The sequence below is a fragment of the Fistularia commersonii genome, chromosome 16 (assembly GCF_037954325.1).
Source record: "Fistularia commersonii isolate RoL2024-O1a breed Wild chromosome 16, RoL_Fcom_v1.0, whole genome shotgun sequence".
NCBI classification, from domain to species: domain Eukaryota; kingdom Metazoa; phylum Chordata; class Actinopteri; order Syngnathiformes; family Fistulariidae; genus Fistularia; species Fistularia commersonii.
Window position 1 is genome coordinate 2,553,332 of NC_141299.1, and position 21,669 is coordinate 2,575,000.

Genomic DNA, 21,669 nt, shown 5'->3' on the forward strand with positions numbered 1-21,669 from the left:
CATCCCGATGACGCCATGGTGCAGTCTGTGGTTCACCTGCGGACACGGATTGCTCATTATTTCACGAGGGTCGGAGGAGGTTCTCCTCTCCGTGCTTTGGCGTGGCTCTTCTTGGCTGTGATTGGCCGCCGTGGATTTGGTCGCAACTTGTTGACCAGCTTGTCTTCGTGAATTGCTCCCTTGGTGGCTTCTGGTCCGGATTCGGGATGCGCTTCGTCCGGAAGGGCGATGCTTTCTCTGGATTCCCCCTCAAATCGGCTTCCGGGTGGTCTCCGGTGATTCATTGAGGGAATCGAACTCCTCCCCGATAGAGATGGGTCGCCGTTCAGCCGAGCACAGATGGAAAATGCAGCGTGATGTGAAGCGAGATGTCGCCAGTCCTGTGTGGAGCTCAGGTGTGATCACACCTCCTCTGAGCCCCACGTCTTGGTCGCGACGTGTTCCGTCGTGAGCTCCGACGAAGAACAACGTTGCCTCTGGAGCTCGGCTGCTTTGCAAACTTCTCTGCCACATCTCCTACGTGCACATTGGAGTTATTCATCCCGATAATTACCGCTTCCCCCTTTGTGTATAATTGATGAGTGGTAGAGCAGAGGTATGAAAGTCATCCTGGCTCTCCAGAAGGAGCTCTAAAAGCCTCAAAGAGGCGTTTAGCGGTCACAGGAAGCGGGAGCAGAAAGAGACGTCCAGCTGGAGAAGGGAGGGACGAGATGGGGAGACGCTGGAAAAATATATTGAGAGGAACCCGATATCCTGTCAGCTCAAAGTGGGCAATGAGAACATCATCGTCCAGACGGCGAAGAGATAACCGCGTTTTAGCCGTCAGAACAGGAGAAACCCGGCCCGTCCACCGGCTGCTATTAAATGTCCCTTAACTGATCACTTTATTACCTTACATAATCATCACAAGAGATCGTGTGTGTGTGTGTGTGTGTGTGCGTGTGTGTGTGGAACATGAATCAGCCGCGTGGAGACGCCCGCCCACGGCTGGCCTCCTGAGGAGTCCTTCTTCACCCAGGTCCACGGGCAGAAGAAGCAATGAGGCATTTCATATTCAGTAGGTTCAGGAGCGTTCAATACTGTGTATTCGCCATCACTGTGTATATTTACATATACATACAGACAGCATATACACATATGTATATATATATGTATATCTTCTTCTTCTTTCGGCTTTACCCGTCAGGAGTAGCCACAGCGAGTCATCTTTCTCCATCTAACCCTATTTTCCGTATCCTCCTCTCTCACACCAACTACCTTCATATCCTATGTATATATATGTATATGAATATTGATATATATGTATATATGTATACATCACGGGTCTTGTAGCGGGTCTGGACCGCCGAGCGGGATTATCGTTCGAAGTCAAAGCATGTTTAAAAAGCCAGATGGAGGTCTGCGAAGGCTTCATCTCTTCATCTTTGAGGAGTGAAAAACACGAGGTTTCATTTTTCACACCTCCACCAGGCAGGCTGGGCCTGGTCCAACGTCTTGACACCTTCTAAAACCTGTGATATGGAGTTTAAACATCTGCTAGAACCTTCTCGGCAGCGGGTTTCTCTCCTGGACTGTTTTTTGACCCAAGACGCTGCTCCTACAGAGGTTCGCCGTCCTCCTGCTTCTCCTTTCTTTGCTTCACGGCTTCGCTCTTCTCCCGTTCCTTCCCGTCACGTTACGGGCACCGAGCAGCGGACGCGTCGGTCAGGATGCAGCATTAGCGTCGCTCACAAGCGCAGATCTTCTCCGCTGAGCGGCAGAGTGGTATTTTTGGGAATCTTCACACCATCCACTGAAAACGTCCACCTCCCACCAGCTAATTCACACACTCAGTGAGCTATCCAACATGGCCACATGGACACGGAGACGGTCTTCGGCGCTCCGGGGAGGAGAAGCGGATGGATGGGAAAGAATCTCAGACAAAAATAAGACAATCTAGCGATTATATTTCTCCGCAGCGCATCCTTCGGATGGACGCTTTACCACTGAGCGGTGAAAGTAGCTTACTCACGCTCTCCCCTCTGTCGTTTTCACATTAGGGAATAATAAACGTCGGTGCAACGTGAAGGTTAAACTTCAACATTAACGTGTTCGGACTCTTCCGAAGCCCGGAGGCATCATGGCTGACGTGCACGTCCGCCGCCGCGTGATCCTGATCGCCCGGTGCACGTGGAGTGGAGAGGGCTCTCCTTACCACCGAGGGCTTGCAGGAGAACCAGTGAGACCGCGAAATAAAATTGTTATTCTGATCCTCGTTCAAGAACCGGAGGGCGCGAAGCCGTTTAAGGCTTTCGGTTTTCAGAGTCCGGATAGACCAGACGTGATGTCATCAGGGGGCGGAGCTACAGCCGGTCTGGACAGCCTCGGTAACAGCCCTCCGCCTCCTCCGTGCTCGCCAGCATTCAGGGCGGCGTCTTCCGTCGTCATAGTGATGCTGCACTGCTGATCACCAGGCAGAGCGTGACACGTGCGTGCGTGTTTGAATGAGAGATATAAAGGAAAATAGGGGTTTGTAAAAACTCAAAAAGCCTGCTATAGTCACTTATTTGCACTCACACACACACACACACACACACACATACACACATATAGGCATGCAACACCACTACTTGCTTTGGATTTATGTTGCTTGAGAGTGTGTTAGGTGTTGCGTCAACTTCTGCGTGGGGGATGGCGCTTGCATGTGAGCTGTTTCTCTCCCACACACACACACACACACACACGCACACACACACACACACACACAGACTCTCCCTCTGTATCGCTGTCTTTCTTCTACCTTGAGTCTGTCACTGCTGTTCTGATGAGACGGATCAGCTGATCGGTCACCTGTCGCCAGAGTCTAAGAGTCTGAGCAGGTCCGTCCTTCTTGCTGTCCCAAACACAGTTGTGTCCTGGGGCTGGACCTTCACCCTGCTTCATGAGATCTCTCCATGAGCAGATGTTCTTCGGCCTTGTGGAGGCGCCTGAGGTGCGCCTCAGGTGATTATTATCGCCTTTGTCGAGCTGTGGCACATGTATGTGGAAAGATTAGCTCCAATGAGGCGCTCGTCCTAATTGGAGCGTCGTTGTGCAGCGAAGACCTGACAAATGTCCACAAGTATCATGGCCGTTGTTGGTGGGTCTTACGAGGAAGCCGCTGCACAGAGGGTTGATCAGATCAGCCTCCTAACATGGTTGATTTGACTTTTCGTCTTCTACGTTTTTCAGTTTTCCGTTCATTTCTTCGGTTTTTAATTCCTCCTTCCTCGATTTTAGGACTTCATGTGTCTGCTCCTCCTCTTCCGCGGTCTTCTCTGAACCGCGTGGGACTCTCAGCGTTATTCGTCCGTCATTCAATGCTTTGGATTGGATTTCTTTTGAAAGGCAGTGCACCTGCTGGTTCCCTCCATCACTAGGTGTGCTTTGCATTCCCTGAGGCTCAGAGCGAACGCGCAATAACGTGCACCCTCCTCCTGTTTACAATGATAATTAGCAGCCTTTAGAATGTGTGTGTGTGTGTGTGTGTGTGTTGGGGTTAGGGTTAGATCCCTGACCTGTACCACTGAGCTTACTGTTGCCAAAGAAGAGGAGCCATCAGAAGACACCACCGCCCCCGAAGCCGCGCCTCAGTAAACTATTAGTGGACATCTTGTTACCTTTGTGTCCTTCGCTCTTTATCTTCATCTTCACTGGAGTGGCTGCCTGCGGTTTCCATGGTGACCACCGGCAACAGATTGACAGGCAAAGTGTCTGTGGAGAGGAAGCCGGTCCGACCACCTCGCCCGTTCGGCCAGGGTCACGTCCGAGGCTCGTCCCCTGACCTCGGAACCAGGTCGACGATCCGTTGTCGCTACATCCATGAATTCAGTGCACCCTTTTATTATTTTTAAATACATGCGTGAGCGCCACTGTTCGGCCGGGACGTGGATCGGCTCAAATCGACAAAAAAGCAAAAGACGGTGGAGGCGGATCTTCTGACATCACTCCTGTGTTTTGATGTCGCCCAACTTCTGCTGCCATGTATTTGTGAGCCGCTGCAGCTTTAATTGAAAGGCATGTTATTTCCAGGCAGCGGGAGATAATATCTGCGAGGCCTGAGTGATGGCGCTCCTCTCACAATATGCCACGAGCCTCCACCAATGGCCGATCGCACACAAATCACGGCTCTAATCACGGCCGGCTCCATGTGCTGATTTATTTAGTCGCAGTGCTGGTGTGATAAATCGCAGCGTGGACCTTGGGCCGCGAACCCCCCGTCAGCTGGGGAGTGCAGCGCTTTCATCATCTGTTACCGTCACGTCTGCATTTAGTTCTCCTCCTCCTCCGGGTCGCCTCGGTCTGAAGAGTCAATTCCTCGTTCCGGTGCAGACAGAGGCCGTGTGTGACGCAAAATAAAAAAATGTATTATTATTTTATTCATTTTTAGCATTCAAAATTAGTCATCGCTTTAATCTGAAGCCAATGAATGCATCCTAAAGTCACAGGAGAGGTTTGTTGGTTACTCCAGGAAAAACACAGCAAGAAATAGTATTTAAAAAAAAAAAAAAAAAAAGCGAGAAAATTGCCTATAAAATTTTTAAAGTGCTTCAAAAGCAGTCTGAAAAGTCTTAAAGTCAGAAAGCTGACTTATCAGAGAAGAAGAAAATGAAAGGAAAGCTGACACCAACGTTCCAATATTTATCACATCTTGGATGCTCTCGCTGCTCACCGCCGGGCATTTATTACGATTATTATTATTGTTTTTACTACGATCGTAGCTCCACTCCCAGGTCTGTGTGTTGAGGTCATCCGTCACTCTTGCATGGGTTCGAGTGTGAGCCTCCTGCTGGCAGCTCTCAGTATCTCAGCCTGGTCTGAAGGATCTCCGTGGGACGAACCTGCGAAGAGCATTAGCTAAGTAGAAGATCCAGAACCGGGCTTTCACCGGGAGAAGGAGGCAAAGTGGACTTTTTAACTTGTCTTTTCATCAAGGGCCCACAAAGGATGGCCATCTTAGAGAAAAGCGTTTAGCGTTTGAATCCACTGACCCTGATCCCGTGGAACCAGGGTGGTCCGCCGCCAATAAATGCGCCTTCTTTTTCTGCAGTGACGTCAACACAGCATTCACTATTTCCATGCATTTCCCAAGGATTCTTTCTGACAAGTCTGGCTTAGCATGAATTTCTACGGTGTACTCATTAACACACACTCACACACATTCTCTCACTCGCTCTCTCTCTCATACACACACACACACACACACACACACACACACACACGTCCCTAATCTTACTGTGCATTTTCTACATGTATACTTTTCCTCATATACTCAGCATTTATCGGTTGTCATTTTCTGAACGTGACTGCCCCTCTGCTGCAGAAGATCCACCCCCTCTCCTTCTTTTTCTTATTTTATTTCTTGTTTTCATCTTCCTCTGTCTCATTTGTCTATTCATACACCCCCGCCACGCCACGCCACCTTCTAGCCATATATGGTGCATTTAACGCTGCGATGCTAACAGCCTATTCTCTGTGCTCATCCTCTTCTGATGGAGCGGTTAGCCTGAAGCGCTAGCAGCACTTTACCCAGGGAATACACATCGTCTCACACATACACACACACACACACATGCGAACACACTGAAGGGCTGTAACAGCCTTTCTCTTATCCCAGCCAAACTCACCCGCTCTTCATCACTTTGTGTGTTAGCCCCCCCCACCTCTGAGGCATCTCGTCCCACATATTAGCTGACATTATGGAGTTGCAGCTCGTGGCCATTTCCAGATGATGTGTGTTTCCGGTCAGCTCTTGTAGAAACCAGCGTCGGCTCCTTTTTCCTTCTTAAATACCAGCTGCAGGAAGCCAGAAGGTAAACCGGAGGTAAACGGGGTTTCACTTCAAAACTAGAGGCCTATTTTCTTCGTGTGCATGTTGAATGCGGTGTTGCTGGGCATCTTGTAAACTTTGTGTCACGTGAGTAGAAGGTGTGAAGGAAAAGTACGTTCGGTTTTCAGGTCCATATAAGATAGTCGAGTGAGAAATACAACCAGTACGGCAGTTGATAATTTTCCATTACAGTAAAAACACTGATATACTCAAACGTTGTGTTGGTTCAGTCCATTTGTGAAGGACACTCCCAAAGTTAGGCAGCAGCCATATGTTTCCATTTTTATATACAGGACTGTCTCAGAAAATTAGAATAAAAGTTCTTTATCTTCCGTAATGCAATTACAAAAACAAAAATGCCATACATTCTGGATTCATCACGAATCAACTGAAATATTGCAAGCCTTTTATTATTTTAATATTGCTGATTATGGCTAACGTCTCAAGAAGACTCAAAAATCCTATCTCAAAATATTAGAATATCATGGAAAAATAATTTTTGTTTTTTTAATTGCATTACAGAAGTTTAAGAACCATATTCCTGTAAATTTGATCTCATTTATACTCGCTGCCCCTCCGAACACCGGGCGATGACTTACAGGATCGTGTCTAATTTTAATAGAAGGAGTAAAAAAGGAAATCAGGAATCATTTGTTTGTCGGGGGTTAATCTAAGTCTTTCGGCGTCCGAGAGGCGATGTCCACATTTGTGTTTGTTCGCGGTACCGGCTCCACGCTGCAGACAGAGGCTTGGATTAAATGTTTGACACGGGTACGGGTTCGAACGTTTTGAAATACAACCACGCAAAGGAACGTGGAAGTGTAAGCTATCGGGTTTGGAGTTTGTGTCTTTTGTCAGATACACTCACGCTTGCACATTTCGCCCAAAAAGTAGGCCGAAGCACACAGACGTACACAAAACCTACCACATCCCTCAGAATGTACTCCGGCCGAGCCGGCCTGCCGTGTGATGCTTAAAAGAAGCAGACAAAGGTTGATGGCGGGGGCCGCTCTCCACCAATCGCAGCTCTCCGCCCATTGTACCCGCACGCGCTCCGAGCGAGCGCTCCGAGTGGCGTATCCCTGGTCCTGGACGCCTGTCGATTAGTCATGCCTGGCTGCTGTCATGTGCAGGAGTCCAGGAAAGCCCCTAATTGGCCAGTCCCAGAAAGGCAGCGAGAGAGGGGGGGAGGGAGAGGGAGAGGGAGGCAGCACAGAAGGATAAGACGGGGCTCTGGAAAGAGACATGGCCATAGATGTGCGTCCAAGAATGAAGTCCTTTTGGACACAGAGACAGATCGGATGGGAAAACGAAGGAGAAGACCAGCACTCTTGACTCTTGGACTTTGACTGGCTTGAATTCTTTAACGTAAAGATGTGAAGGACTTCTTCCCGTCGTCACTTCGATTTTTGTTTCCTCTTCGGAATCCGAATGTAATGAAATCTTCTAGAAAGGGAAACGGCGAGTTCAGACACCAGCATGGAGAGCGCGGCATCTTAACGGGTACGATGAGATACGCAGAGATACCCTGAGATACCGACCGCTTCGGTGGGAAGGATCTTGAAGCGAGAGCGAGCGGTCATCCGTTGGAAGGCTGGGAGCGACTCCCATCCTTTATGAGAAGAAAGACCTTTGCGACAAACGGACAGTTCAGGGAGGCTCACTTCATCAAGTGTACTCTTGCTTCTTCTGGGACGAGTATGTTGTTTCTAAGAGGACAAGTACTAGATGTTACGCTCAAAGAGGACATTTAGATGTTTTTGGAGTTTACAAACGCCGCTGTTGACCGATGAGAAGTAATGTAGGCAGTCCCTGCAAAGGAGGGAGTGCATTTCTGAGGTACCACTCAGATATATTGCAAAGACACAGTGGAAGAAAGCCAGCACAAACTTTGGATCTGGACTGAAAGAAGAATTGTTTTTTCTCTGGAAAAGCATGACCTACATAACGAGGACAAAAGTGATTCTGACTAGCTACTCGCCTTTGTGATCGCTCTAAAGGCAAAGATGTGGTGAGCGGGGAGGAAGATAAAGGAGGACTGCAGGATCCGTTTGCAACACTGTCATATTCATTTATCTCATTAGCGATGACCACTTATTTCCACAGCCATGAATTCTGTTGTAGCCCGAAGAAGCACAGCGTCGCCTCACCGAAGGGCAAATCTGGCAAATCGAAAGTCAAGTCAGGCAAGAGCCACTCGCACTCCAAACAGAATCCGAACTTCCTGCACGCTCAGACAAATCAGAAGCTGCACTCGCCGAAGCAGCATCCTCATTCGGGGACACATGGCTGCCACTCGCCGAAGCATCTTCCTCCATCCCCTTCACCGAGCTACTACCACATAGCACCACCATCTCCAGTTCATCACCAGGCTCCCGATAATCTACTACACTCTCCGAGCCACCAGCAGATCCGCCTCTCTCCGAGCCACCAGCAGATCCACCTCTCTCCGAGCCACCAGCAGATCCGCCTCTCCCCGAGCCACCAGCAGATCCACCTCTCTCCGAGCCACCAGCAGATCCACCTCTCTCCGAGCCACCAGCAGATCCGCCTCTCCCCGAGCCAACATCATTTGCAGCATCTCTGTCAAAACCAGCAATCTCATCACCTTCCATCCTCCCCCAGCTGCCTGCTGTCCTCCCCGTCCGCGCACCAGATCCATCAGCAACAGCAAGTGCATTCCCATCCCGGTCACCAGCCGTTGTTCCAGCAGTACCATCACCACCCGTGTCCTCCTCCTCTCCCTCACTCCTCACAGTCCCTGTCCATCCACCCGTTCCACTCGCCGCAGCTCCCTCTGTGCTCGGCACTGGGCGGTTATGGATGGAGCACGTTGCCCACCAGCCTGGCCACCAGGAGTTCTAGAGCCAAGTTCCCAAACCTGAAGGACAGCATGACGAAGACCCCCACCAAGAGCAAAGCCAAGGGAAAGTCCGCGTGCCGGCCTTGGCCCAACGACACGTATATCTGGACCGCGCACTCGGTGGAAGCTCCCCCACATTTGCCGCTCGTGCAGCACTTTCCGCACATTCAAGCCCACGTGCAGGTAGGTGGTCGCGGCCGAACAGAGAAAAACCACCTTGCAACCGAGGCCGATCCCTGTTTTATTTTAGTCGATCGATAACTTCCGAAGCTGAAGTTCTGACCTCCTGATTTTCCCTCATTCAGTATGAGATGATGCTTGAAAGTCCTGAGTAGCCTGACTCGACCTCTTTCAGAGGATGGAGATGTTCTCCAAGCCTCTATGTGTGATGGAGCGAGTTTTTCTCCAACTTCGAATAAGTGAGATGCGCAGGAAATCAAGCAAAGCATCGCAGCGCCATTCGGCCCGTCCGCTGTCCTCGGCCTTGGACCTTGTGGGGATCTCCGAGTCGCTGTGGATCATTAAGTCTGACACTTTCAGTTCAGTTATTAGTCCCATACTTCCGATTAACCCTTGTGCTGTCTTGCGGGTCAAAAGTGACCCACTACCATGTTTAGCTGTAGAAAAAACACCTTAACCTATTTTTTTTCCAACTTGAAATTTTATGACTTTTCCTAAAGAGACCCCATAATTAGAAAAAGTGATACCTTTTTTCTGTTTATGTTTCCATGTGGGCTGTACACCACTGGGGTACAAAGATTGTCTTATGGGTCATTTTTGACCTGTAGGACAAGGGGAATAAACACAATGTTACGATCGCACGAAGGTTAAATGCTTGGATATGATGGTGTGATGGGGTTACCAAGCGGTTCTTGGAATAGACGACCGATCGGATGTTATATAAGATTTTTAGGGTGAGAAAAACAAATTGCGTTCCTATTGTTGCGTCTATAATCCACGACATGGATCACCGTCGTTGACGTTTTCCTCACGCAACTTATCCTTCTGACTCAAAAGACCTGGACTCATTTGATAAGCCATCAAATTTTTTGGAAAAAAGCCCAAGTGTTTGTATTCCTGTCCACTCTTAGACCTCATGTGGCCGTCAATCTAACACTGATTTGATCTTCCTCAAACCACTCTTTGCGTTGGAATCCCGGCAGCCTGCTGTCAGACAGACACAATCCTGGCTCGGAGAATTACTTTCTATTTCTAATTCTCAGAGGGTCTGAAGGTTATCTGAAATGCCAGGATCTAAAGCTGTTACACACATGTTTGCCGAGCAGATTATGAACACTACAAATCATACCATGCGCGCCGAAGGAGTCCAGTTGTTTGCCTCCTAATCTGGTCGCCGCTCGCTTCTCTCTTCTTTGTTAGGTTCGCAGCCGCGACACAAGTAACGCCGTAAAAGCCTAGGATCCGCTGATAAGATGCCATCATATTGACTAAAACAAGGCCAGAAGACACGTGCGTCTCTGGAGACACGAGCGATGGATTGGAAACTCTACTCCAATGTCGTCAATGTCACTATGAGTGGACTGTGTGGAGAGATAATCGATCAGATGTAGGTCGGCTGTTGGTCCCTCTGCAGTTTGTGATGATTTATTTGTGACACGTATCTGGACGTATCTGCGCTGTTGGACGGCATTGTCCGGAAAATAAACGCTTTGAATCTGGAATCGGAGATGACGGCTAGCGATAGCCTGATTATAGGGATTAACATAGCAACTTTGATGTGATTAAATCATGACCGGTCTCATTAGTTCATTCGTCATATTAAGTTTATCTGCTTAGTACTCTGCTTGATAAAAAAAAGTTTTGTTCAAGTCAGCCAAATCGAATTGCGTATCGTAAGCTAAAGGTGCCAAGTGAACATAACACTGTGAGCCTGGATCCAGAGAAGTTCCTCAAAGGTCCTGCCGTGGAAACGACCGGCACGTGCGCCCGAACTTGCTGTCATGAGTTGATTTGATATGAAATATAACCTCGGGTTAGGTTTGGGTCGGCATTCAGCGTTCTCGAAATCTACTTGTTGCGGGACTTCGTGACGTTCTCTCTGTCCGTGTCTTCCCCGGTGGTGTTCGGCGGTCTAGACGGGGATGTGAGTCTGCCGCCGAACGCTGGTTTCTGGCTTTTGTTTTTATGCGCTGTTGGATGAGGGTGCTGGCCGGGAGGATGTCGATTGGTGTTTTCTGAATCCTCCAGTCTGAGTTTGACCAAGGCGTCATCAGCAGGCCGGAGTGCGTCGGGTGCGGACGCGGCTAATTCCTCCAAATATTAAATGCTGTTTTGACTTTGAAAGAGGAACTGTGTGACCCTTTCAGACGATAACACAAGATTTACTAAATTGATAGTCGCTTTTTGGAAAAGGTTAATGTGAATTCGTTATGTGAAGTTCATTTCTAGGAAGGAACAATTCTTAGTCGCCTCTGGAGAGAATGGAGTTGTATTTAATCAAACCGCACGATTGAAATTCACGCTAGCTCTTCAACGCTGCTCACGGTCCACTCAGGATTTGTGCTTCTGTCTGAGACCACCTCACGGAGGGCGGCAGACTCGCCCCCGACGTTAAAAAACTGAACTAAAGGGCTAAAAAAAACCTGTTTCAGGTTTTTTGAGAATCTGCAACAAAGACAGACCCCGATGCCGCCATTCAGCACTTCAGTACAACGACATCATTGAAACTTGCTTTAGAATCTTTCTGCTGAAGCCATTTTCCTGCAGCAATAGACACTTCACACACACACACACACACACACACACACACAATCACAGACAACACAACTATTGATGTTACATAAGCATGCCGTCTGACCTGGCGTGTCAATGGAATCACCAGCCGACTGACTGGATTTGTTGCTTTGTGAATGACACACACACACACACACACACACACACACACACACACACACACACACTGGAGCATGCGGTTCAGACGAAGCATATGAAAAAGCCAGATACCAGTTCCAAGCTCTTCGGATCCACTTCGTGTTCCAGTGGGTGCAGGATATTCAGCTCAGGCGGGGAAACCTTAAGGGGGCCTTTACGGACAACATCTTTTATTTTGATTTTTTCTCGACAAAAATGAAAGCAATAATCATCTGAACACACAACTCCAGAAATCTTTGTGTTTTTTTTTTTTTACAAAGAAGCATCTGCTGTAGGTTTACCCGTCCAAGCTGCTTCGATAAACGGTTTAATGAGACCTCTTAATGAAGATGGTGTGGAGATTACAATTCATATCCCTTAAAATCTCACTTTGGGTCCTTCACCGCTTTATTCCATCTTCTCACCTGGCGGCTCCTTGTCTCCTTAAAGGGACCATGGCCTCCTCAGCGTCTTCTGCAGACTCTCCAACTCTGTAACCTTTGACCTGGAAACACTGCGCTCGCTTACCGCGACGTCTGCCGCTAACGTTTTAATTCGGGATTTCATCTTCCCCATCAAGCGGGTCTTTTTTTTTTTTTTTTACCTGCTCGAACTGAACACACCTGCCAGTCTGCCATCAAACACTTACTTTCAACCTTTTTCTAACATTACTGCTATACTTCCAATGATCAGAATAATTGTGATGTTTTCTGTTTATATAGCATTATGAACTCCACACACACACACACACACACACACACACACACACACACAGAGCCTGTCAGCTGTCCCTGTCAGTGCGTCCTCCCAGTCACCACTGTATCCATGTTCTAACCCCATGTATTTCAGGCCTCTTGTTACTTTCAAGTCTGTTTTTGGGGTTTAGCACCTTCTGCTCCTCAGCATCTCCTGCACCCTCGGCTCCTCGGCTCTGTTTTGTTGTTCAGCCGGCAGATTCGACTCCTCCCACTATACCTTTAATCCCCCTGATCCTCTCTCTTTCTGTTCCCATGTGGGATCAAGCATCCATTCAGCATGACTGACAGACAGTTGGATGCACGTTGGAGAGAGATAATATGAGTGTGTGTGTGTGTGTGAGAGAGAGAGAGAGTAGATAAAGGAATGGGAAAGGGTTGGATGAGAGCGATGGAGATTAGCGGGGAGGGATAGATGCTGCTGTTGCTCTGTGGGACACTGACTTTGCAAAGTGTGTGCGGACTGTCCGTTTGGATCGGTGGCGCGCTTGATGCTCGGGCGCTGGCCGTGCCTTTACGTCTTTGGCGGGGGCCGCGGAGCGAGAGGCGAGCCGGAGACTGCCCTCCAATTACCGTCTCGCTTATGGCCGCTTTTGCGGGAGACCCGGCGACGGCGGGCCGCCGAGCACTGAGCGCGGAGGGAGCGAAATGAGAACGGCGGAGGAGGCGTAGGCGGGACGGGCATGGGGGCCGAAGCTCGCGCTGCGGATACGAGGAGAAAGACGAGGCGTTCGTGGTAGTGACAATTCCCTTTTGTTTCCCACGGGCTCGTTGGGATGCGTTTCGAACGGCGGAATCCTGCGCGTTGCACCGACTGAGCACCGGGAGATGCGGCGTAGCGGCGGCGTGTGCGTGGCCGGGGATGCGGAGCAGTAAAGCGGTCCGTGTGAGGGCCAAAGCAGGTCATGTGACCAATGCACTCGCTTCATGTCGGTGATCTGTAGCAGATGTTCTCAACATGCTGTACCAAAACATGAGACGAGTGAGTATTCGTCACGGCGATCACGGTGCTGTGTGTGAGCGCTTACGTGTGTGTGTGTGTGTGTGCATGATGTCGTCCTGGCCAGAATCGGCCACAGCTGTTTGTAAATGACGTCTAATATGGATCTGTGTTTCCTGTTGCAGGCCAACCCCCCTCCAGTGGTGGTCAACACGGACAGCCTGGACACCCCCCCCTACGTGAGTACTACTAACGCCGAGACGGCTTCTTCTCAGCTGAAGGCCCTCAGCTCACCCAGGAGAGATACCATGGCGTGATACAAAGTAGTGGCGTCGGGAGGGACGCGGCCGAACCAATCAGGTCGCAGCACATCGAACGCACTTTGGACCAAGACCATTATTTCCTGGGGGAGATGAGAGGAGTAGAGGAGGGACAGTTGCAAAGGGATATGGGGAGAAACTTTAAAATTAAACAGCTGCGTAACATTAATGTAACTTTAAATATAAACTGTAATCATTAATGCTGTCTTAAATGACAGTTTGTTACCCCTACTCTTCTCTTTGGACAGTCTTTGTCTTAGACCTCTATATATCTCTCTCTCTATATATATAGATATGTATATACAGTATACCCTTGTTTTTCGCGGGGGTTACGTTCCAAAAAGAACCCGTGATAGGCAAAATCCGTGAAATAGAAACCTTTTTTTTTTTTTTTACAATTATTATACAATTAAATACATATATACATTGAAAAGAAAGAACAAACCATTTTACAGACTCAATCATTTGTTACACAAATAAAAGTACTGTACTTTAGAAATGTTTTTTTCAACAAATAACTTCTGTACTGTACTGTCAAATAATAATTTTAACCATCAAAGTGAACAGAAGGCTTCAAATTGCGGAGATTAGCACCGCCCACCGCGACCTTATTGCTGCTACGAAACTTATCGCTGCTGTCGTCCTTATGTTTTTTTCTTCCTTCTTTATGAAAGGAGCGGAAGATTCATAAATTCCGTAATGCCGACCTACAGCCGCATAGCTTTTACCTTCCCTTAGCATGTCCAGAAGTTTAACTTTATCTGCGATAGATAGCATCTTCCGCTGCCTTTTAAGCCCTGCCGCAGGTGCTTTTGTCGGTCCAGAGCGTTTTGTCAACATTATGGGTTTTTAGAGAAACTCGAAATTGCAAGAGAATTTGCATGTACGTCATGTAAATTTGGCAAGCTGTTTTACGTACGAGTGACTTTTTAGCCAATCAGAATGCAGAACACAATACACGATGCAAATCCGTGAAGTAATGAAACCGTGAGAAGTAAACCGCGTTATAGCGAGGGATGTATCTATATATAGATATATATGTGTGTGTGTGTGTGTGTGTGTGTGTGTGTGTGTTGGGTCTTTTTGAAAAATATCATCTCCAGAATTTTAAAATGTCTATAAAACTTGAGCCATAAATATTCTTTTAGGCATTGTAATACTCTAAAGTGTTGCGTCATTGAGTGATATCTAAATATAACACCCCTCCCTTCACTCGCCATTCTCTTATTCCGGGTCTCAAACTGGTCTGAGTGTTTTAAAGTCGGCGAGGCCTCGACCCGCCGCCGTCCACCGCCGTATCTGCACGGGCGGTCGGGGTCGCGTCTCCTCTGATGACCGGCCTCACACACACACACACACACACACACACCGGTCCAGAAATGATCACAGCGTCTTAGTTGGAGACAGAACGCCCAGTGAAGAATCAGATGCATCCAGATGTCACTTCACTGGTCACCAGCTGCCACAGGGAGTCTGTGCTGGTTAGATAAGTTTATTATGTAATTAATGTGGAATTACTCCACGCAGGGCTGCCGGGAATCAAACTCAGCGAGGGGGGCGCCGCTCTCACGCCATTATTTACTTATTTATGTTTTCATGCAAAGGTTTTTTTGTTTTGTAGAGAGAGTTACAGGAAGGTTCCCTCTGAGAAGTCATCCTCGGGGCGACCGTGTCTGACCTTCTGAACGGAGAAGGGATTTGACCAAGCGGCGTGAGGGGACGGCGCCGGGGCGTCAGTCCGGGAAAACATTTGCTTGTTTTTAAGCGCAGCTCGGAAGAGACGGAGCGGCGTTTTTCACCGTGCGACACGGAAAAGCGCCGCAGCCCAGAGTGGTGACGGCACACATACTGTACGCCGCTGCCCGGGGAGGAGGGGACCTCGGTCTGAAACTGCACAAATTCAAAATCTCAACTAATCTGACTGCACAGACACAGATTACAGCCAAGGGGATTACATGGGCCATTGGGATGCCACTCGACCGCGCGAGTGTGCGCGTGTACGTGCGTGCATGTTTCTCCGTGCACTCCTGGGATGCGTGTGAAATACAACATGCCCTCCATGGGCTCAGGAGGTGTGCAGAAGCTTCCTTCACAGCACAACATGTGACCACCTTCATGTGTGCAGATTGCGTGCACGTAGCCCGACCGCCGATCAGAGGAGATGATTTCAGTGAAAACACTTTCCCGTGTAGAATGAGATCAGATACGAGCCTCATTGCGTTCGCTCTGCTCCTCTCGTCCTCCAGGTCAACGGAACCGAAGCGGACTATGAGTACGAGGAGATCGCGCTGGAGCGGGTAAAACCTCACACACACAAACATCTACAGCATGGAAAAATCCAGAATTTGGGTTTTCAACAGACCCTTCGTTGTAGTATGCACGTTCTTTCTGAACCTGCAATACAGGCCTTGTGCACTTTAGGCCACACTCGGGTCTCACCTGTTCCATCCTCTCCTCCCCTCGTCCCAACTTTCTGCACAGATGGTTTATGAGTAGCAGAAAAATACGTCACAGCTTTATCGATGCAAATTTTATGCAGTGAAACATAATATATCTTTTTCCTTTTTGGACTGAATAACACTGAAAACCCAACTTCATTCAAACGCTGCCTCGTGTGTGTTCAGGGTTTGTGACAGGAAGCTGAATTACAACTGGGCTTTTCCCCCTTCAAGTGTCCATAACAAGTCTTCAATTTCATATCGGTCAATATCAATGTTGTTCATATTTGTAGCTTTTAATGTCTGTGTGTGTGTGTGTGTGTGTGTCTGCAGGGTAACTCAGGCCTGGGTTTCAGTATTGCAGGAGGGACTGATAACCCCCACATTGGCGAAGATCCATCCATCTTTATCACCAAGATTATTCCCGGGGGGGCTGCCGCTCAGAATGGACGACTCAGGTACACACACACACACACACACACACACACACACACACACACACACACACACACACACACGCAGTGTGAGCGAAGTTTGTTTGATGCCAACAAAGTAATTCAAGCAGCTCTCTGCTGCTGAGTTCATTTTCACTTCCTCCGTCAGACAGGAGATGAATCCAGAAACATAAACAAGAACAGCGTGATTACGATCACACATTTTTTATATTATATATCGTATATAATTATATATGATATCACTGGCAGTATTAGCAGTATTGGTGGTTGTGGGTGGAAGTACCGCTCCGTGGGCAGTGTGCGGTGACGGACACATGCAGGTCAATGAACCGAAAGCGAAAGCACGTCGAAAGACAACGATAAGGCGGCAGTGCTATCGAGAGATGAAGTGTAGAGCGTAATTTATCCTTTTTACATTAACATTACATTTGGTAGACGCTTTTATTCAAAGCGACTTACAATAGAGGACATAAGCACTGCAAATAACACTTGCAAATACAAGATGCACAGGAAATATACAGAACAGTAAGCTGGGGTTAGTTTTTTTTTTTTGTTTTTTTTTGTTTGTTTTTTTAAGACAAAAACGTACACATACGTACACACACACACACACACACACACACACACACACTGCATTGCCTAACTTGGTGCCTTACCTGATCGGGGGCAGCTCAATCATCAGCGCAGCTCAAGTCAAGTCCATGTCGCAGTTCGCGTGTCCGCTCCAGTCCAAATTTGCACGTGGCTTTTCTCCCCAGGGTGAACGACTGCATCGTGCGCGTGAACGAGACCGACGTGCGGGAGGTGACCCACAGCGGGGCCGTGGAGGCGCTGAAGGAGGCCGGAGGTCTGGTCAGACTTTGCATACGGAGGAAGAGGAGCATCGCCGAACGGGTCATGGATATCAAGTTGGTGAAAGGACCCAAAGGTGAGGAGATCCTGTGGGGGCGACGCGTGGGAGAGTTTGGAGTTGAAAGTAACGACTCTCAGAAAGGCTGGCTGCGGCTGCCATCTCTCCACCTCCTCATCAAAATATCACGGAGCCTGGCAGAGAAATGATTAGATGAAAAATATCATTTGAAAATCATCCAAAATCTGTTCTTTTCTATAATTATCGGCTGATGTCATGTGCAGAAGATGCCGCGTGAGGAACGCTAATGAAGGTCAACATGGCGTTCTCTGCCCGCAGGTCTGGGATTCAGCATCGCCGGCGGGGTCGGGAACCAGCACGTCCCCGGCGACAACGGCATCTACGTGACCAAAATCATCGAAGGAGGGGCCGCGCACAAAGACGGACGGCTGCAGATCGGGGACAAGCTGGTCGCTGTAAGAAGCATCTCTTTCATCCTGCCGCTCGGACCCGCCGTTGCGACGCATCGCGGTTTTCGTTTGGACTTCATCGGCCGAAGCCCGGGATCCCCCGCATCTCCGGCCGAAACGGTCGCCGTGGCGTCGCGTTGACTTCGGCCTGTCGATTCTTGGCAACCTTTCGGTTTTCTTTCTTTGCTCTCCTGAAAATCTCACCGGTCCATCATTTTATTCAATTTTTATTCAATTTTATTGTATCATGGTGACATGGTGTGGCTCAGCCCTGCCGGAGCTTTTTTTTTCGCAGGCTTAGACTCACATCCCGCCGATCACTAAACAAATTGATCAGTGATCATCAATAGTGTGAGGAGTAGTTGTTTGCAGTTCCTGGTTTTTAAAAAATTAAAATCCTTCAAACAAAATGTCCTTGGAAAGAAAAGTTACCGTCCTCCTCCGTTGTTCTCGTGCCTGTCCGACGAGCTCTGCGCACTCCGGAGGAGCGCCAGGAGTGGTTACCATGGAAACCCGATGGAAACGCGGACCGGGCGACGAACCAGAACGGAGGACGAAGACGCACTGGAGTTAAAGTCAACAGCCGAGGCCAGATGAAGGCGTCGCACGGCCCCCATCCTGCTGAAAAGGGAAATGAATCTCCCTCAACAACAGCAGAAGAGTGATTATTCAATAACCTGTCAATAATATTGGGAGGAAAAACCAGGCTTTGGTTTCCAGAAGCCCGTTGTGATTGGGTTTGAAGGTATCAGCTCCTCCTCCTCCTCCTCGGCCCATTACGATGAACGGGGAGAATCTGAGAGGAGTATAAATGTATTAGTTGCTCCTCTTCTGCTCTTTATCCCGGCCCTTTAAAGTGATTTAACACATCTGCGGCCTCCTTCAGAAACAAAAATATAAGCAACATAATCCCATCATCTCCTCCGTTCGATTACATTACGGCGACAGATCTCAGGCCTGCGCCGATCTCAGGCTGAACGCCCCTCCTCCGTTTCCAGGTGAACAGCTCCTGCCTGGAGGAGGTCACCCACGAGGAGGCGGTGGCCGCTTTGAAATCCACCCCGGATGTCGTCTACCTTCGAGTGACCAAACACACCTCCCTCTTCATCAACGACAACTTCCCCCCGCCGGATATCACCAACGGTGAGCGGCGAGGTGGAGGGCGGAGCTAGCGCTACCTCGGGATTCAACTTGCGACTCTTTTTTTTTCACAAACAGCGACGTGATAAGTTGTGTGTGTATGTGTGTCATTGCAGCCTACTCCCCACACCAAGATAACCATATTAGCCCGTACATGAGCGGCAGCCAATCAGTGAGCCCCGCCCCGCTGACCACGCCCAGATACTCGCCCATGCCCAGGGCGACCGCCGCGGACGAAGACGTGCCGAGGTGAGTCCCGATACCAAACATCCGCGTCGACCTCCGCGGATGCGGATCCCAAAAGCTCACCGGTGAAATCGAAGTGGCGCGATAGGAAGTCTGGCTATCGGAGTTGCTTCATCTGCAGCTGGAAGGATCCATTCTGGGGCCTTTTTACCTCCAATATCTGAGTTTCACCACATCCTGGACATCTCGCTGTTCTCTAGAAGCCAAAATACACAGTCTGACCTCTGTCCGGCCCTGTCCTGTGTGTGTGTGTGTGTGTGTGTGTGTGTGTGTGTCTGTGTGTTGAGCAGTGAGAGGCAGATGGCCGTCCGAATTTTCATCTGGCATGTAAACTCAGGCCACATATGAACACACACACATTCTCATACAATCTCAGTGCTGCTCTACTGTCTTTAATCCATTTTAATGGAAGGATTACATCCTATCACAGCCCTCGTCATTCAGCTGGCGTCACCGTGGTTACCAGAATATGACTCATTTCGTCATAATCCTTCGGGCCAATCAGAACGATTTGGTTCTAATAAATCTGATAAGCCGCGGACCGACCGCAGAATGGTCTTTTTGACTTTTGCCCTTTTCCCTTTGCTGCCTTCTTTCTCTGTTCCGTCGCCGCCCGTCCTGTAACTCGTTCCCTCTCGGAGGAATTTCCGCTCCCTCGTCCTTCATCCGCTCAGCAAAAACACGTCGGCTCCACAACACACACATCCACAGACACGAATGTGTGTGTTGCGGAGTCACTGATCTCTGAGATCACAAAGGGCGTCATAAAAGAGGTGTTTCTTTCAGAAGGCGATCGGATGACGTCAGATCTCACGCAAACATCCGACGCACTCTTAGGCCTCCTTGACACGGTTATTCGGCAGATCGACAAAGTTCATTCACAAATGTAAATAGACACGTAGATCATAAAGTTAGCCGTGAAATTCCTCTCCTGCCAATCCTCCATGTGACCTCTCACTTCACAACCGGATAATTCCAAGCTTTCGACACCTGCCGGTTCCCCCGCCGGACGCCGCTCCGCAAGGATGGAGACGTTAGGACGACAGGAGTGATTTACTACGCTAAAATCGTCATCTCGTCCAAACAGTGATTTAGCCCAGGCTCCGATCGCAAATGAAGAGACGTTCGGCTGAACGTGCGGAGAAGGTTGAGGAGAAGAAACGGAAAACCAGGCGGTGCAACGCTGACCCCTGCTGGATGTTCTGCCGTAGCACCTTCGCTCCTCTTCGGCGCCCAGGAGCCAACGTCTCCAGCGGGACGCGGGCTGAGCAGCTCCAGAGAGATGACAGAAATCAGAAAAATTTGTATAGAAGCGAAAAGCATCCCCGATGAACATGCTCGTCCTCGCACGGAGACAATTTGGATTTAAAACGCTAAACCGGTGAAACGTTTTGTCTCCTGATCGTACTGGAGTTGGACGATCAGCTCATTGTTTCTTGGAAGGACGCCGTCCTGCTCCTTCAGACGGTTCCATCAGATCGGAAAACCGCGTCCACCGATGAAGCTACTCAAGAAGCACAGGGAGAAGGTGCAGAGGGTGCTCAGGTACTCTGATATCCATCCGGTCCACAAAATCTACCATAACGCCGCTGACCTTCTCTTAAGACCTACATCAAGCCTCGCTCCCGACTCACAAGTCAAGTGTTAAGATCGGTGTCTAGAAGAGACTGCAATCTTCCTAAAAGAAAGTCATGAAAAGAACATTACTGATTTTTCACACCTTTGCACGGGCCGTTAAAAAATGGATTCTGGAGCACCAAACATGTTCACACTAACAATACCAGACGGGTATTTCGCCATCAGATGTTACCCTTCTGGATAAAATCTGACAACACAACACTATCACTTTCAACTTGGATTTTACTTATTTTAAAGCCTGTTTATATCGTGTATAGTTATTTTAGTGCCTATTTGTATATTTTATATATATTGTCTATTTGTACAGTTTTATATTTGCATTGTCTTCCCAGGACTACGGATGGAAATTAGCTATGAGCTACAATCTGGTACAAACATCTCTGCCTCTGTGCTTAATGTAATTTTACACTGTCCTAATAAACTTTTTAAACAAACAAACAAACAAGGTGCGGAGGGTGTGGACTGCCAGTCAGACGTCTCTGAACCTTCAGCTAGCTGACACTCACCTGGCTAACAATTTCTGTGTGTGTGTGTGTGTGTGTGTGTGTGTGTGTGTGTGTTTTTCCATGCCCAGGGAGCCCCGGCGGGTGGTGCTCCAGCGGGGGTCCACAGGTCTGGGTTTCAACATCGTGGGAGGGGAGGATGGCGAAGGCATCTTCATCTCCTTCATTCTGGCCGGAGGTCCAGCCGACCTGTGCGGTGAACTACACAAAGGAGATCGCATCCTCTCGGTACGAGCGCCGACGATCCTGGTGTTCTCCTAACCCTGGACACCTTGCACTTGGCGAGATGTTTCTGCAGCATCGAAAGGAGACCTTCCATGATGTCATTTCCT

General features: G+C 48.9%; 1 protein-coding gene across 7 annotated transcripts in view; it reads left to right on the forward strand.

The window, feature by feature from the left end:
• Positions 1 to 21,669, forward strand: part of LOC147225523 (discs large homolog 1-like protein) — an 84,397-nt gene that overhangs the window by 33,680 nt on the left and 29,048 nt on the right. For 6 of the 7 annotated variants that reach the window (XM_086161107.1, XM_086161110.1, XM_086161108.1 and 3 more), the window contains 8 exons: positions 13,463 to 13,516; positions 15,844 to 15,894; positions 16,369 to 16,493; positions 17,249 to 17,418; positions 17,680 to 17,816; positions 18,809 to 18,953; positions 19,067 to 19,199; positions 21,409 to 21,565. In XM_086161107.1, the coding sequence (XP_086017233.1) occupies positions 13,463 to 13,516; positions 15,844 to 15,894; positions 16,369 to 16,493; positions 17,249 to 17,418; positions 17,680 to 17,816; positions 18,809 to 18,953; positions 19,067 to 19,199; positions 21,409 to 21,565 (972 nt within the window). Of the gene's footprint in view, positions 1 to 7,889; positions 8,895 to 13,462; positions 13,517 to 15,843; positions 15,895 to 16,368; positions 16,494 to 17,248; positions 17,419 to 17,679; positions 17,817 to 18,808; positions 18,954 to 19,066; positions 19,200 to 21,408; positions 21,566 to 21,669 lie in introns of those variants that run through there. The other variant, XM_086161106.1, reaches the window with a different exon arrangement.